Source organism: Chroicocephalus ridibundus, chromosome 4 (genome assembly GCF_963924245.1).
Source record: "Chroicocephalus ridibundus chromosome 4, bChrRid1.1, whole genome shotgun sequence".
Classification (NCBI taxonomy): domain Eukaryota; kingdom Metazoa; phylum Chordata; class Aves; order Charadriiformes; family Laridae; genus Chroicocephalus; species Chroicocephalus ridibundus.
Genome location: NC_086287.1, coordinates 47027944 through 47045681, shown reverse-complemented (window position 1 = coordinate 47045681; position 17738 = coordinate 47027944). Strand labels below are relative to the sequence as shown.

Here is a 17738-nt window from a genome sequence, read left to right as displayed (position 1 = left end):
CTCAACTCCTAGCCCTTACAAGCCCTCAACTCCTAGCCCTTACAAGCCCTCAACTCCTAGCCCTTACAAGCCCTCAACTCCTAGCCCTTACAAGCCCTCAACTCCTAGCCCCTGTCCAGACCATCTTCTCTGTCAAACTGGTTGTCTTTATCCTCTAGCAGCTCTGAAATAAAAGAACATGAAGAACAGAGGCAAAAGAGGAAAGAACAGAATAAAGGGGAGCACTGTTTACAGTACAACTCTTTGTTCATTTTTCTGGTTTCCTCCTTTCCTCCCACCCCAAGAGTGGTCTCATCAGCATGCCGCACATCACCATAACTGAAACAAGACTGTTTCTGGGAAACAGCCTTTTTTATAATGTATCTATATAGCACTTAGTATCCAAGCACCATCCCACCTAAAAGCATCAATCAAAACAAATACTACCGCTCACAAGCAAAACAGAAATACAGTACTGGATTGCAAAACAGGCAGGAAGCTCATTAAGATTCCCTTAAGAGCAGTAGGGGAAAAGTATCAATTCCCATTCATAGAAATATCATCCCTAGATGTATCACAGAGATCAGGAAGAAATGATGGTACTACAGAAATACCCATATAAAGAACACATCAGAGGGATATCGGAATGGAATTTTAAATTGCTTCAAAGTTAGCTTGACTGTTAGTCTACTCCCCATTCATCCATTACAAGGGATATATTTTGGCAGGTTTTGCTAACACTGCTCTTAGAAGAGCAAAAGAGAGGCACTGGTTCCCACCCTGCAGCAGACTTACATGTCCAAACCTAGATCGGCCAGAAGACTGCAGCAGACCAAGAAGAGAGATCAGAAGAGCTGCCAAGAAAAATAGTGAAGACTGGCATAGGGGTGCAGGTCAGAATAAAGGACTATTACAAGCTGTGTTGCAAAGTAAACTTGCCCTGCTTTTGGCTTTACTATTCCGGATCCTGGCTAAACAGTTATAAGGTAAAGTAACAGCAAAATGAGGAGGTTCTTTTTTTTATAAATCCACTGGGTGTAAGCTAGGAGGGAAGGGTTAAAGGTCTGAAAATGAGAGAAAGAGGATCTGTGTGACAGGAAGGGAGCATGTGAGAGGGCGTGTGACAGGCTCTGTAGCAGAATGTGTGTGTAGATCTCATTCCCTCCGAGGCTCTTGGCCAAATGTGGAGCTGAACTTTCTGCAGACTTTGTCCTGCCAAGTCATGTTCCCTTCTCACACTGCCTGACATCACCACAAATACTCAGCTGGAAAACAGTCCGGAGCCGGACAGGGTCCACAGCTCAAACACCGGCCAGTGAGATGTCTGCACTGATGGCACACCCACCAGATGGGAAACCAGAGCCACCAACTCTCCTCACAGGTTATGCCCAAGCGCCCAGGAGGCCTCACCCTCATCCATCCAGGAAGAGCCCTAAAAGGCACAAAGAGATTGGAGGTACTAACAGACAAATGCTCTTCTATTTCCTAAGTAATGTAGCCCAGAACAGACTGAAAGACACAAAGGCTCTAACAGAAAAAAGCAAAAGAACTTAACCATCAGATTGTCAGGGTTTGTCACAAGCAACGTGCTGCAAGGAGCCCACTCTGTTCCCAACTCCGGTGCAATCTTGCCACAAGGAGAAGGAAGCCATCACACATGACCCATGGACGAACAAGGAGCCACTGGTTCTGCACAGACAGGCCTTCTAGAAGGGTCTGCATGAAGCAAGCAAGCAAAAACTATACTGCCAGAGAGCTCGTACCACCTGACTTCTCAGAAATGATTGTGAACCCAAGATCAGCGCTGGAAAATGCAAGCACGTGTACGAGTGTGTGGGGGCAGGCAATGGGGCTAAGTCAACAGGTGGCCGGATTTCTTATTTTGATCCTTGTATAAGGGAGAAGGGTGGGGATGGCCCGCTGATTCTGGGACGCTGCTAAAGGCACCACCCAGAGCAAGTATCAGGGAGTAGCAGTTGGATATGATACTAGAACAAGGGAGGACAAAGTCTGCAGTCTCTTCTTATTTTTGCTTCGGCCTTCACCCCCAGCCTTAAAAGTAGCATGATAGAAAATGTCCTCAAAGTACGGGTGACAGGGAGAAAATTCATGTTTTCTTCAGGCAAAGGTTTCTGCTTTCTCCTCTCCTGTTCTATTTTTAGAAAAACAAACAACAACTTGGGAGCTTTCTGCAGACCAAGGGAAAATTTTTCTTCAGTCCCATATAGCCCAGAAAGCTAAGTCCCCTCTTCTCAGATACATCCAGATAACAGAAGCTACATTATATGATCTACACTTATCAGTATTTTACATTTTAAAACAGTCCTCACAACAGAAGTTCTCTCTTCCTTTGCTAAGGAAGGGAGTTCGACACCTTCCTTAAAGGTCTAGCAGTGCAACTTTGCCTGTCCGCATATACATATGGACCTTAAATCATATCCCTAGGGCTTCCTGCCCAGAGCTGCAGATGCCTGAGAATCTGTCTCCCTCAGCAGCTGCAAACACAGAAGCTGTCTTTTGAACTTCTTCCTGGCCCTTTCACAGAAACCAGAATATTACTCCTCTCCTACAGACATCAACCAAGGGCGGAAAACAGTCAATCAGAAGACCAGAATCACAGAGTTGGTATTTGAAGGGAAGATGACAGACAGCTTCTCCCTCTACTCTCAGAGCTATGTGAGCTGCCCTGCCTCGGTGGCAGTACTCACGCAAGCCAAAGGACACTGGTGAGGAGAGCTGGCCACAGGACTCTCTGTGTGTGCATGTCTGCATGCATGTCAAGGCAAACACCATCAGAGCAAGTCTCAAAGGCTGTTCCAGTACAGCTTCATATGCCCACAAACATTCGTGCATGGGTTCCTGCTGGTAGGTGTGCAAAAAGCCACTACACACGGACTGCTGACAGCCTGACTGTGTAAAATCCTCCAGGAAAATTCACTGGCATGGCATATGAAATCCTTTTTTTGCGCTGGCACATTTCTGCACGCATGCCGCTGACAACCAAGATACACTACAGAACTGGTGCAGAAGCTGGCTTCTTTGCCCTCATTTTATAGGGGCACTAGATGGACTATTTAAATACCAAACATTTTCCTTTAAATGGATTGTACATACATTTTTCAAGATTACAATCATTCAATTTATTTTCTAAGTTAACGACAACTTATGATAAAGCCTAAAAATCATTTAAACAAAGACACACGCACCCCCTATCCAAGCAGCACATGGTTGCTGGAGAACATTTAAAGAGTGTAATTCCCAAAACTTCAGGAAGTCACCAAGTCTGCAGCATCAAAATCCACTAAGTACCAAACAAAATCTTTCTTAAAAAGGCAGAAAGATTAGTTTCTTCAATTCACTTATTAAATTAGTTTAGTTCACTCAAAGCTGGGGAAGGCAGCATAGAACAGGGGGGAGGTGTTTCTCTCTTCCAATCTCTGAATAAAAACAAGACAAGGGAGGATGAGTTATGCTCATTCTAAGCTCTGGAAGGACACAATGACCAAAAATAAACAGTTCATTTTGCTAAGAACAGATAACACTACCCTGTTAAAATGAGTCGGTTTTAATAGCACACACTCCAGCAAGCATAATTTCTCTCATGTATTCAGTGTGTGATTTCTGTGATTACAGCCTAATCATTAAAAAATTTGCACATTTAATTTGACCTTTTTATTCAAATGCAGTTTTGTACAAGTCATGAGGAAAGAAATTATTCACCTAGTAAATACAAATGACCATTTTCTAACGTAAACATTTACTGTGATATAATAGCATAAATGGGTGTATGTAGATACACTGTATCATCCTGTTTAGCAAGAAATAGTAACAGATGAGCCTAACCAATTAGAATAAACCTTCCTTTTATATCAAATGCAAAAAAAAAAGCTTAAATGAATTATTTAAATCACCAGATTTAATCATGATTTATATCAGCAAGTGGGAAGCCTTGATTTAAGCCAATTAACCTTGTTTGTTTCATAGTTGCAGTAGGACCAGTGGGCCAAGGCTGCCCCTCTCCCTGGAGGAAGAGAGGATAGGATTTCCATGCCCAGTTCATTTCTTGAAATTTCACAAGTATATTTGCCAATATTTTTTTTAAAAAAAAACCTTAAAACAAACCAGAAAGCCTTACATGCCAGGAGACACCTACTCGCTTGTCAGTCATCTGCTTTAGCAATCAGTCTGATACTCACCTAACATCTTTTATTTACATCTCAGAGAGGTTTCTGTGCGTACACAATAAAACCTGACTCTGCAGCACGGCTTTTAAATTGCTTCAATCCTCAAGTCCCACAAGACAGTTCTCCTCCTTAATCCTACAGACACTAGTTTTGGACTCTTCAAAACAAGAATTAGATTTCTCATTCTCTAACACTGTTCTCTTAATTTCTTCAACAACTTCCTGCTAAATAAACATTTATCTTTTCCCCTCCTTTAAACATACTGGAGTACTCTGCAAGTGCTCTGCTCTCCTCTGTGCAGTACCCTAATTAGCCTTTGCCCTCCCCAAATAAGACGCTTGACTTAAACACTGTCAAGCTTTTAAGTGAAATTATACGAAAATTGAGTATATCACCTTAACATTCTCTGACACTCAATAAAGCAAGGAATTTTGCTTTACAGGAAATCTGGTTGTGAGATCTCCAGATCTAAAAGTGCAAGCTATGCTGGCTCCAGGGGTGTCTCCTCTTTAGTGAGGACACAAGAAAGGAATTTGTCTGTGCTCCAAAAATGGGGGGAAAAAAAGGTATTTTGTCCTGAGCAGGAAATCACAGAACAAAAACCACACAGGAGTGATAAAGTAACCCATCATACCACTTCTAACAGAGAAATTGTTAAGATCTGCCAAAACACAGACAGCTCATCTAATTTAACAATATTATACACATCTCAAACCTGTTTCGACTACAATACAGCTTCTAGCTGCAGCAACTCCAGCGAAAATACTAAGTCAAATGTTGTACTTGTATTAGCAGAAGTATGATCTAATGACCAAGTTCAACCTGTTTGCAGCCTAAATACGGACCTGTACCTGTCAGCAGGAAGCATTCCCCTGCATTCCCTCCCAACAGGACAGTTTCCACAGCCAAGAGAATGTGATTCTGCCTTCCTAAATTATTAGGCTGTGAAGAAAACAAGGTAATATATCCTTCTGCAGACCAGCAGAACATTTTCCCCTAGTGAAACAAGTATCTTTGTATAGAATCATAGAATGGTTTGGGTTGGAATAGACCTTAAAGATCATCTAGTTCCGACCCCCAGCCATGGGCAGGGACACCTATGACAGGTTTCACCTCAGTTCTGAAACACTGATTTTTCTCCAAGATTGTCAGATCTGTGAATCTTATTACTTGGGGGTGGGAGGGAAGGGAGGGAGAGTGACATACAATCCGATAAGCTTTCCTATTCAATATGCAAAGACCCACACATCTGCAACAATGAGACTTTCACAGCAGCTGCTTCCAGAGCAGAAAGCAGGATCACCCTTCAGTGCATTTAAGACAAAGCACATTATATTCTATACTCTTCCCTTGGGCAAATGGCAACACAACTTCTGAAAAACATCAACAGCTACAGACCTTAAATACAAAACTTAAAATTTTGAAAACTGTTGACCTTCATAGCCATACAATCACAGACCAGATACGATTACAAGACACATGACTTTTGAGGCCCAAGACAATCATCACTGGATCAAACGCTTAACAACAGCAAAAAATTCATCCTTCTGTTTACCACAGAACAAGTGTGCTGAGTTGTGAGGACTAATCCTAGAGAAAGCACGTTTCTTGGCGGGGGGTGGAAAAAGTCATAGCCATCAAATGCACTTTAACACACTGGGAACATGACTCTTCCTGCAGGTGCAAGATCAGGAGAAGGTAGCAAACTCATGCTCTGCGCTCGCACGGCTGCATGCCTGTTCTTCTGCACACCCTCTGCCTGCCTCCTCGCTGCACAGCCAGCTGGTAAAGGAAACAGGCTGACACGGCACAGAGAGCTGCAGCAGCAGTAACTGGAAACAACTGACAAGGGTTACCCAAGGCACACAGCCAGAACATACTAATTCTGCGATAAAGTTTCCCGTTTCTTCTTTTTTTAGATTAGGCAATTTATATATATAGTCTCTGCTATGGTACTTCTCCTTGCATCCCTTCACAATACAAGTAGCTGCAGGTTTCCTCCAGCAGCTACAGATCTCCCGAGCAGCTCCGCAACAACCCATGTTCTGTCCTACCTGAGCGGTTTATTCCCCTCACCTTTGATTTGGTGTGTGTGGGGGTGTGTGTAAGGGGGAGGAGATTGTTAATTATTTTCACCCCTGCTTTTCTCCTGCAAAAGCTGGCCTTCCTGGATGAAGGAGGATGCATGGGTGCATGCACATACGAGAAAGAAACATCACTGAACTCAGTGCTAGATTTCAAAAAAGGGGTTACACCAGGAAGCCACGCAGTCAGTCTGCCCTCGCAAGTCTTGCGGCAGCAGTAATCTTCTGTCAAACATGCCGCAGATGCGATAGCAGAGAAGCACGGAACAGCCAAACCCCATCTGGTCCTGGCACAATGTGTACCGCGTCCAATGCCCTCTTTCCACAGCCCAAAGGAAAGAAGGGCTGAGCTCAGCAACACTTGGCTGAAATTTTCAAGCTGCATTTGCTTCCCTAACTGAAAGCTAAGACATTTTTTTCTGTTTCTACCTCAACAGGGGGGTTACATCTCAAGACTCAGTTACTCCACAAACCAAGCCCACCACTCACTAAACGAGGTGAAAAAAACAGCTTTTCCTTTTTCTTCTGTCTGTCCTCAAATATAGCCTTTTCCCTGACACCCGTGGAAGAGCAGATACTCCACGTACCTTGAAACAAGCAGCAGAGCTGAAAGGACTCTTCCCTACAGACAAACATAACCTGCAGTCATAGCCAGAAACTGGCTGACACGCAGCGATCCAAACGGTTAGTCAGAAACATGACTCAGTGTTGGAGACTCCCTCAAAAAAGCCTTGCAGTGAAGGGCCCAGCTGTGCCTTTAGGAAAGAGAAAAAGGGTAGGAAGAAATTTCAGGAGACAAAGTATTTCTCTTTCACCAACGGTCCAAGGTTTGCTTCCAGCCCATAAGGAAAGACCTGTTGTGACACATCTGCGGACAATCTGCTGCACAATGAGTGGCAGCAAGAGGGCACAATTAAGAGTCATCACCAATGTAAGCAAAGTTACCTTTTAACAACACCGTGCAGACAAGTTTGTGACCTAGAAAGCTCAGGATCTGGGCTGACAGGATACAACAGGTGAATGAGATACAGAAATGCAGAGCTGAGGAGACAAGGGAAGAGGAAAGCTGACGAGTTACCACAAAGCAAGGAAACAGCTCCGTGCTGCAGCTGGCAGCATCTCGGAGACAGCAAACCTAGGCTCTTTGGCTGCAGGATAACAGCCACGAGTGACCGATCTCCCCTCCCAAAACGCCTGCTCCAACTCCCTAGGTCCTTCCACCTGCTGTTGCCGCCCGTTCTCCGACCTCGTTAGTGGGGGGGACCCCCTCCAGCGCCACGGCTGCGCAGCCCGAGGCGGCACAGGCCCCGCCACCCGCAACACAAACAATGCGGGACCGCCGGATCTCAGCCCGAGGAACCAAACCCGCTCCCACCCACGGCGCAGGGGAGCGGGCCCGGCGGAGCCGCCGACCCACTTCCAGCCCGGCCCTCACCCCTACCAGGCCCTGGGCGGCTCGGCGGGACGCTCCACCGCCTCCTCCCTTCCTTCCAGCACTTTCCACGCCGGCACCGGGCCTCAGGAAGCGCTGTCAAGGCTCGGGCCGGCGCAGGCCGCGAGGCCGAAGAGCGCGTCCTTGTCCCCCGCCGTGAGCACACGAGCCTTCACCCCCCCTCCGCCCCCGCCAGGACCGAGGAGAAAAGTTACCGGCGCAGCTCCTCCGCGATGTCCGGCCGCCCCCCGTGGCGCAGGTGCCCGAGCCGCCAGCGGGAGGGGGCGGCCCGACCCGGCCTCTAGTCCCGGCGGAGCTGAGGTGATGTCACGCGCAGCGCGGCACCGGGTCACGTGCAGGCGCCGCCCGCCCCGGGCTCGCGGGGGGGCGGGGACGAGGGGGCCCCGCCCCTCGTCCCCGCCCCCCCGCGAGCCCGGGGCGGGCGGCGACAGCCCGGGCCTTCCGCTGTGCTCAGGGAAACTGTGTCCGTGCGAGCCCGCGGCCGCCGGCGGGTCGGTTCCGCGTTGCGGAGGTGTGTGTGGGGGGAAGCGCCATGGCGGCCGGTGCGGCCGCTGTCCTGCTCCTCCTGGCCCTCTGCCTGCAGCCGCCGCCCGCCCGGCCCCGCAGCCTCCGCTTCGTAACGCTGGTGAGGGGCCGGGGGAGGGGGAAAGGGGGGAGGGCCGGGAGCGGGGATGGCTCGGGGGTGTCCGGGCCGGGGTAACGCGGTGCCGCCCGCAGGTGTACCGGCACGGAGACCGCTCGCCCATCAAGGCCTACCCGCGGGACCCCTACCAGGAGGCCGCTTGGCCGCAGGGCTTCGGGCAGCTCACGCAGGTGAGTGCGGGGCCGCGGGGGGGGCCACGACCGGGGCCACGGCCGGGGGTAACGCCCGGGGGTAACGCCCGGTGCCGTTGCAGGTGGGGATGCGGCAGCAGTGGGAGCTGGGCCAGGCCCTGCGGCGGCGTTACAGCGGCTTCCTCAGCGACGCGTACCGGCGGCAGGAGGTCAGTGACGGGGCTCGGGGCGGGGGGGGAGGGGGTGGGAGAGCAGGGAAGCGCCGGGCCTCGTCTCAACGTATTTTTGTTTCCCAGCCCGTTTGCGCCGCAGGACGCCGATCTGGAGAAGGGGGGAACCGGGGACAGGCCTTGTCCCGAGCCCGGCGGCGGGGGCAGGGTCGGGCGGCAGCAGCCCCCGGCTCTGAAGTCAGGGGGACAGAATAGGAATGCTGTGTGCTAGCTGGTACTTGCTTCTAACTGGAAATTGTGAGACACTGTTTGTTTTATTTTCACGCCAGCTGACAAGAATGCAGCCCGTGCTTGCCCTCCCCTCCCCAGGGCGCCTCAGGTATAGTCTCGTGGGAGTCTGTACACATAAGCAGCAGTTACTGCCCAAAAGTGACCCTCTCCTTTGTTTCCACCTCTAAAGCATCAAGAGCTTCATTTCGCCCAAAGCTATTAATTTTCCTCTCTCTCTTTCCAGAATGTTGCCACACCTTATATTAGTTCTTGAGAAACCGGTAGGTTTCTTTTATAAAAAGTTACAGAGCCCTTGTGGAACCACGTGCTAAGCACAGAGGAAAATTCGAAAGATTAAAAAAAGTAAGGAAATAGAAAATCCCCCCCACATACCCCTGCTGGCTGATCAAAGGGGTGTGAGTCAACTGGAACGTGAGCAAGCGTCACCATGAGAGAGGCATGCCGTGGCATGGTTCGGATGGACAGCAGGCAGTCGAGACCCCCTTGTGCTACCGCTGGCTCTGCATCAGTTCAGTTAGTTTATCTCAGCTCACTTCGGGTGATTGACCAGATGGGGCAGAGAATCCTCATACAATTTTTTGTCTTTGTTTTCCCCCTTTTTTGGCTCCCCAGTAAATACACAGCTTGTTCAGGTGACATCCCTTCTTTGACATTTGCTTCATCAACAAAACTTCCAGCATCAGCTTAAACACAGATCCTTTAACCTTCCTCAGTAGTTCTTTTCCAAGCATACTTCACTCTTATAAAGCTTTTGCCAGATGAAACTGTTTTCCTTCTCTTGCTTGAGAAGGGAAAACAAACTAAGGCATATGCAAACAAAAGCCGTTCTGCTAACCAAGCCCAAACCCCTGCTCGAGTTGAGCAACCTTCCTCTTAGAAGAAGTGTTGCCTCTGGGTGACATATGACCGTTTGTCACCTGACTCAGCGACAAGCTGGAGCCCTGGCAAAAGGTGCTGAAGAAAGCATGTATGCTCAGGGCTTAATTGTTTTTTATGACACTTCTAGAATTAGATCCTTATCTTTTGAGACATTTCCTTTCTGTTTATTCAGAGGTTACCGAGGATGAAAGCAATCCTGTCTAATGAGTACAGGGTCAGTTGTTTTCAAGCCACAGTTAAGAGGTAAAAGTGGGTAGAAATTGTCAGAGAAAAGACAGCTCTTTTTTTTCCCCCTCATGACTGTTAAGTTTTGAGATACACTTCACATGGGAGCTGCTATACAGAGTGGGCATATGTATTTTTCCTTATGTTTCTCTCTCCTCATGTAACATTTAAAAAAAGAAATCTCAATCTTGACATTGTATTTCACTTTTCTGGCTTTTTATTCTTCTTGTTTCAGATTCAGCATGCTGTTTTCTAGGACATTCTTTCATGATTTCTTCTGTGTTCCTCTTGCTTTATCACTGCTTTCTCTTCAGTCTCCCCCTAAGTGTTTTCAGTACACAGATACCAGAATATCAAAGTTTTGCCATTTTGACGCTCTGAACTTTTCTATATTTTTCTTATTTCTCTTCTTTCTGGCTCAGATCGCTCTCTCTGAGCTCTGGAATGGTAAGTCTTGGCCCATTAATCCCAAGAGCCTGCAATGATCTGTAAATGTAGTGCATTTCCTATCTGCGCCCATTATTATCTGTATCTCTGTCTTGCCGTTTTCTGACTCTTCCTGATCTACTGACTCCTTTCTATCTGTAATCTCTGTACAGTGCATCTGGCTATCCCACTGGTCCCGAACAGACTGCTCCAGTATTACACACGACGTTGTCTTTGTGTCCATCTTTATAGTTTTGCCCAGATTGACATCAGCAGGCTCGGTCACTTCCAACTCCTGTTATCCTGTTGTCCCTGAGCAGCTGCAGGGCACTTGGCAAACGTTCCTCAGCAAGTGCATCGTCCTCCGTCTGAGCACCACTGTGTTACTAATGGTAATGTAGTCTGTCCCTGTCCTGGCAGATCTTCATCCGCAGCACGGACTGTGATCGGACGCTGATGAGTGCAGAGGCCAATCTTGCAGGCCTGTATCCCCCAGAGGGACAACAGGTGTTCAACCCTAACATCTCCTGGCAGCCCATCCCTGTGCACACAGTGCCTGTGTCCGAGGAAAAGGTAAGTTAGTCTCAAGTGCTGTGTCATGCTGACTTCTCCGAAAGTCTTTGCTTCAGTCTCAGTTCAGATTGTCTTGAACTTCTCCTGGGACCTGCTTAGCAAAGGTTCTTCTGTTCTCAGAACAAGAGGAGAATTCAGGGGCTGTGTTCACTCAACATGTTATCTGCAACACCTCAGCAGACCACACACCATCTGGAGTGTGTTAGAAAGTAGTACTTGAGGCTGTTTATAGCTGCATCCCGCTAGTCAGGGTTTTATTACAGTTGCACGTGTCGACTGCAAATTTTGTACTTCGGTGTTCTCGGTGACCTAGGTGCCCTTCTTGTCTCTGCCCAGCTACTGAAGTTTCCTTTGCCCCTCTGTCCACGGTATGAACAGCTACAGAATGAAACACGGCACTCAGCAGAATATGTAAATAAGACCAAAGAGAATTGGGTAAGTGATTGTTTGCATGAGATAAGGTGGTCTTAAGCTTATAGTTAAAGTATTATCAATCACCTCTCTATATATACTCAGAGCTTTAAGAAAGGGGTAGGAATACCTATGCATGTAATACGAGATTAGAAAACTGAAGGGCTTTCTCTTTTCTCATACCTACAGCAATTCCTGCAGATGGTGGCAAATAAGACTGGCATCTGGGATGTCTCTCTCGAGTCTGTTTGGAGTGTGTATGACACACTGTTCTGTGAAGTAAGTTTGGCCATCATCTTACAGCCACGGGAATTTGGTCTTTAGGGCTCACTGGATTTGACAGAAAATTATTTTGCAAAATCCCATAAAACAATTTTTCACCATTCCCACCCTACAGTCAGAAGTAGTGTTCCAATTTCAGAATAACTGTTCCTACTCACTAGAGGCATGTGCCAGGAATTACCTACTTTTGCACCCTATAACTTCCCACTTTGTAGCTTAGATATGTATCGTGTCAGAGCCAGAAGTCCCACCTCCATAATAAGTATCTCTTTTGATGACTGCAATCTGAAATCTTTAGATCTCTGTGGACAAGCCTGAGTTAAGTAAAGTAGAAATGACATCTCTGGAAACTGAAGAGTATTAACTTTATGATTTAATTTGTGAGCTTAAATTAGGACTATTCCTGGTTCTACCTCTCTCTATTACTTTAGATCAATCACTTTTCTTTCTGTGCTTCTGTTAATGCCACATCTAAAAGAAAATAATGCTCTCCTAGGTTAAGTGGGGTTCATCCACATCTGGTTTTTGACCTATTCTAAGGTTTGCCAGAGAAAGACTCTACAGACAGATGTTACCCTTTTACTGTCTGGGGTGGGCACCAAGCTCTATATTCACATGGAGTTTTGTTGAAAGCACATCTCATGAAGGCCTAAATGAAATGAGAAATTGGGTTAGCTGTGCTGTGACAATGCTAAAGTAAAGGTCACGTATCCAGGTGACGTACAGTCATTGCACACCAGTTTATTTGTGTATAACTGTACACCTTGATGAAGTAAATTACAGAAATCTTTCATGTCAAACTAGCCAGTTGTGGAAGAAGCAGTAAACCCAAACATTCTGACACTCTGTCATGCTGGCAGGGGTATACAGTAGTATGTGCTCTTTTGGGGATGTACAAGATAAATCTGCATGGAATTGCACGTTGCTATACAAAATACCAGCTTGAGTTGCTGCAAGTTGAGAATATTCCAGTCCAGAGCTGCATTGCCCTATGTAAATTTGCCCTTGGTATCACAAACTCAGTCTCCTGTCTTGTAATGATCACAGTGAAGCAACTTCTGTCGGTAACAAAAAAATCCTTTGGTCAAAGAGATGAAGGATTTCAAATCCTCTTCTTTTTCTAGACTCACTTAAAGAGCTTGCAGATTGGGCCCAGGCGGCCAGCTGACAATCACTATAATCCCCGAGAACTTGAAGAATAGCTCAGTGTCCCAAAATGAAACCAGAACGTTTTGAGGGAGTTTACCCGCAAAACTATGCCCTCAGGCTGATCAGTCTCTTCAGCTGCTTTGGGCTTCCTCCTTTTTTCTCACTAACAGTGCTGTGAAGAGAGGATTGTTTTTCTCACCTGAGCCAGTAGATTCATTCTACCATCTGGCTGGAGAAAATAAAAAAGTCCAAGAAATGGCTGAAATTACCAGCTATTCTCTTTGTAAATTATTGAAAAAACTAACTAAATATCTAAGTTGCTGATGGGAATTTTTCCAAACCACTCAGACAGAATGGGCGCTTAAGGATATTCAACCTCATCTTCTGGCAGTTTAATGGGATGTGGCAGAGCAAATTGCTCCGAGTAATGCCAGGGAACCACAACTGCTGTTTTTCTGCCAGTATAACTAATCCTTTCTTGTAATGGGTTGGCTGCAAAGCAAATTCTTCTCTTGGTTCACAGTTGTGTGTATTCTGGGTTTGAGTACTGGGCTTCGTCAGTGGTGCATCCCAGTATTACGTCTGCAGCATGCTTGCTAACTTTCTCCAGTATTATTCAGTGTCCCTCAGAGCCTCCGGGGAAATTCTGCTGTGGGTACACCAGAAACCTTGAGTTTGTGCTTTTTCATGTTTTGGGTTTTGTGGGTTTTTTTGTGGGTTTTTTTGACTGCATGCTATCTACAGGGCAGAATCAGCCCCACATAAAGTAAATGCCCTAAGATTATTGTATCAGCATTAACGACATAAGCCTGCACTCCAGTTGTGCTTTCACAGAAATGTAGCTCCTAGATTTTAACCTTTATGCTTCTCTTCATTAGTTTCTGAAACAACATTAAAACCCACATAATGTTGTTTGTATGCAGCACAGCAGTGTGAGGACAGAAGCGCAAATAGAAAAGGGGCGTATTTAAAATAATAGAGGAAATCAGTAGCAGTATGGGACGGGCCCCACACACCTTGGCTCCCATTCTCTGATCAATCTGCAGTCCGTGCTACCTGCGAATGAGTATTCTGTTTCTCTTTCTAGCAAGCACACAAAATGGATTTGCCTGTATGGGTGACACCAGATGTCATGACTCAGTTGAAGCAACTAAAAGATTTTGGTTTTGAATTTCTGTTTGGGATCTACAATCGGGTAGAAAAAGCTCGTCTGCAAGGTGGTAAGTGCACCGGGGAGGGAGCTTTGTGCAGCTCTTTCTAGTTTTTGCCTCTTAACAGCTGTTCCTTTTGATCAGGGGTCCTGCTGGATCACATAAGGAAAAACCTAACCAAAGCAGCAAATGTTTCTGCCCGCCAGAACCTGAAACTACTTGCCTATTCAGCAGTAAGTCAGAGCTTGGGGGCTAGCTTTTATCCATCTCCTCCTCCTCAAAGGGGACTGGGGCGTGGTGATAGTTTTAACCCGTTCTGGCTTCTCTACAGCCCACACAGTGACCAGGATGTGCATCTTTGCCACTGCCTGGGTGGGATGTGCAAGATCTAGCATCATTCCTCTGGGGCCCCTAAGGAAAATTCCCAACTTGCGCTTTGTTCCTGTTAGCTCAGGCTGGCGGATGAGACTGGCAAACTTTGGGGAGCCACTGCTGTATTTATTTAGTAGATGGGTTGATGCTACTCAGATGTGCTGTTTCAGCAGTGTAGATAGAGAGCCATCCCCCCTTTCCAGCAGCCTACTGACTGGAAAGTCAAGCATCTCTCCCAAATTGCTCCCTAGAGATTCATTCTTAAAAGAACAATGCAGGATATATATGGCTGCGTTTCACTTCCTCCCCTTCTCTGGCACCGTCACAGATCACCATTCTAGCAGTGCAGTTCCTCTCCCTTCTTCCAAACGGAAGTTACAAAGGTGACATCCCCTCAGCACTGCCTTGTCCATTACTGGTATGGTCTGAGCTGCCCTGCCACATCCATAAGGGTGACTGATTTGGTTTTTTTCCCCTCTTTCTCAGCATGACACCACACTTGTGGCACTGCAGATGGCTCTAGATGTCTACAACAAGATTCAAGCACCATACGCCTCATGTCATTTATTTGAGCTGTACCAAGAGGAAGATGGGTGAGGGCTGCAGTAAAGATGTCTGCTGTAATTTCACCTCAAGGGTTAGATACCTAGGCTAGGCTTCACCCTAGGAGGATGCCATCTTGCTCCTGGTGGCAGACTCGTAGGAGGAAAACTACCACCAGCATAAAGGAAAGGCTGTGCACACCGAGTGTTTGGGAAGGGATGACTTTAGCTGGAGAAAAATAACTCAAACCATCATCTAACTGTATTTTGTTTTGTTTTCAGTAACTTCTCTGTGGAGATGTTCTTCCGGAACGAGAGTGGAAAGGAACCTTTCCCACTGACAATCCCTGGCTGTCAGCATAGATGCCCACTGCAGAGATTCTTGGAACTCACAGATCCTGTTGTACCCCAGGACTGGGAGCAAGAATGCCAGGTGGCAAGCAGAGTGCATGACACAGGTGAGCCCCTGATGGACCAGAGCATGGCAGAAGGGTAAAGCTTGGACAGTACCATGTTGACCACTTCTTTTCTCCCTTGCAGAACTGTTTGTGGGTCTGGCTGTGTGTGGATCCATTCTTCTTCTCCTTATAATCCTCCTTTTGACTGTACTCTTTCGCATACAGTCTCAGCCCCCTGGCTACCGGCATGTTTCCAATGAGGGAGAAGAGCAGGCCTGACAGTTGCTTCAACTCCTTCCCCGGCAGTAGGAGGGAGCAGTGTTGCCCCTAAGGATGATTGGGCACCTTCGGTTACTGAGCATTCTTCTGCTTTGGCCATGCCTTCCCAGAATGAAGCTGGACGTGATTTTTGGATGCTTTCTAAAGGTGACATCCCAGGGAGAGAGGACTGAGCTACTCTAATGGAAATGACACCTTAATTCTGAAGCCCGTATACTGTGTGGTGCCCCCAGTCCTCATACACATTACCTAGTCTGGGATTCCCAACGTGGCCAGTTGGAGCTGGTCAAGAGTTTTCTCCTTTCAGTGATTGTGAACGTTACCAGTCACCATGACTGTGGCAGAGGGGCTTGGCCCTCCAGCAGCTGTGACATCCGGTGCAGTCAGGAGTTGCATCTCTCTTCAGGGTCAGCCTGCTTTGAGTGCTTTTCTCTCAAGCCATTGGGCTGCTGATGGTGGGAAGGCTGGGCTTGGAGCAGAAGGCGCAGTTCACCAACAATGCACCGAGACTCATCTATTGTCCACGCAGGGGGAACTGCTGCAGATGATGGCAGACAGTGAAAAGTGTTTCTTGAGGTTGCTGCTGGCAACTGGTCTTTTCTTCCCTCCTCACATTGTGGTTCAAGGGAGAACTGGCCTGGAATTAGGACAAGATTGAAAACCTGGCAGTAGTTTCTAGGATTCAGCTCAGAGTAGGTTACCTATTATCCAAAGAAGCTCTAAATGCTTCATCAGAGAGATGAATTCCTGTGACCATAGCAAGCCTGCACCCAATTTCTCATGCAATGTTGGCTCTAGAAAGGAGAGTCCCCATAGATAAGAAACTTGGGCTGAATCTAAAGATTCAGCCTTTGAATTTGACTTCCCCACCTCTGAACTTCAAGTACCTATTACAGGCAGTATAGTGTACTGCAGGTAGTCCAAATCTCAGCTATAAGCCCATTCTGCTTTACTAGTAGAATGTTTTTATGCTGTAATTAAAGAGATGTAGCAGAATTGTTTACCTAAGACTAGATTAAATGCCAGGTTCTGTAGTTTTTCTTCCTATCTGTCTTCCCTAATGGATGGACAACAAACAAACCCCATTAAGGAACAGAGTTTGCAGGTGACTGTGGATCCCTTTATTTGCCATGTTTCGGCATTTTGTCCAACGTGTGATTCTTTTTCCAGGCTGTCCTCTCTGCGCACTGCAGCTGCTGCAGGGAACTTCATGCCAAGTGCTCACCACCTGCCTCGTAACTTTTGGCAGAAAATGAGAGACTGCGGCAGGCACCAGAAGCACAGGCTCTTCACATGGTGATGCTGCACATTCACTTCTTGCTTTTACTTCCCTTTCTGCTGCAGTTCTCTTCCCCTCTTGGCGGCAGAAGCCAGTTCTTACGTTACAGACGTTTCCTTTTCTTCCCCTATGGAGTACCATGGGGACTTTTCCCTACACCATAATCGGCATCTGCCAGCATGGGAACTCTAAATCAGCAGAAGCAGCTTGCTGTTCTCAGCATCTTCCTCACCTTTTTGTCCTCTGAAGATATCATGTAGGTCTCCTGCACAGTGAGACAGTCATAAAGGAAAGGCTACTGCCTGTGAGAACAGGCACAAGAAAGACATAGAAAGTGCATTTAGGACGACCAGACCTATTATTTTTAAAGGCAGCAAATTTTGCACACGCAGAGCAAAGGTTTCTATGATGATTTAGACATTTTGACTGTGAATGACTTTCTGTAATTGCTCCAATACATTTCCTTTTCGTTATTAAAATCAAATTCGCACTGAACTCAACTCCTCTTTTTCTCTAAGAATTCACCGGGCTAGCACCAGTGTGCTCAGTGTTGAAAAACAGGCAGAACTTGCTGCGGTACACCCCCTCCCAAAGTAAATCCCTGATTTACAATCATAGCAGGGTGTGAATTGAGATAACTATTTTTGACTGCAGCAACCATGTGTAGATACAGCTTATAATGCATCCTGCCCAATGTGGAAGGGTCCACTGTAGACGCACTACTATGACTGATATTTACACCACTGTTCTAGGTCTCTTAGCCCTCCTGCAGAAAGGTCAATAACTTCTTCCCCCATACAGAAACAGTCCAGTGGAATGCTCAAAGCAGCCACTCTC

The 17738-nt window shown here is 46.9% G+C and overlaps 2 protein-coding genes across 3 annotated transcripts in view; one reads left to right on the top strand and one right to left on the bottom strand.

Moving 5' to 3' along the window:
* NR1H3 (nuclear receptor subfamily 1 group H member 3) overlaps nt 1-8049 on the bottom strand; it is a 29341-nt gene extending 21292 nt beyond the window's left edge. Inside the window, exons 1-2 of one of the 2 annotated variants that reach the window (XM_063332000.1) lie at nt 7895-8039; nt 6835-7002 (exon numbers count right to left, since the gene is read on the bottom strand). The gene's annotated coding sequence lies outside the window, so the exon portion shown is untranslated. Of the gene's footprint in view, nt 1-6834; nt 7003-7894 lie in introns of both variants that reach the window. The other variant, XM_063331999.1, reaches the window with a different exon arrangement.
* Nucleotides 8050-8126: 77 nt separating this feature from the next.
* ACP2 (acid phosphatase 2, lysosomal) lies at nt 8127-17362 on the top strand. Its single transcript, XM_063331968.1, has 11 exons — nt 8127-8325; nt 8418-8513; nt 8597-8683; nt 10886-11038; nt 11375-11473; nt 11639-11728; nt 13968-14100; nt 14176-14264; nt 14890-14996; nt 15228-15403; nt 15486-17362. Exons 1-11 carry the CDS (start codon nt 8233-8235, stop codon nt 15620-15622), a joined length of 1260 nt encoding a protein of 419 aa, XP_063188038.1. The 5' UTR covers nt 8127-8232; the 3' UTR covers nt 15623-17362.
* The last annotated feature ends 376 nt before the right edge of the window (nt 17363-17738 follow it).

What these genes read in the sequence shown, in the direction of transcription:
- ACP2 (XM_063331968.1), top strand. Translation starts at nt 8,233, where the DNA reads ATGGCGGCCGGTGCGGCCGCTGTCCTGCTCCTCCTGGCCCTCTGCCTG. An exon ending in GCTTCGGGCAGCTCACGCAG is followed by an intron (nt 8,514 to 8,596) that starts GTGAGTGCGGGG and finishes GTGCCGTTGCAG; the next exon opens with GTGGGGATGCGGCAGCAGTG. An exon ending in AACTACTTGCCTATTCAGCA is followed by an intron (nt 14,265 to 14,889) that starts GTAAGTCAGAGC and finishes CCTCTTTCTCAG; the next exon opens with CATGACACCACACTTGTGGC.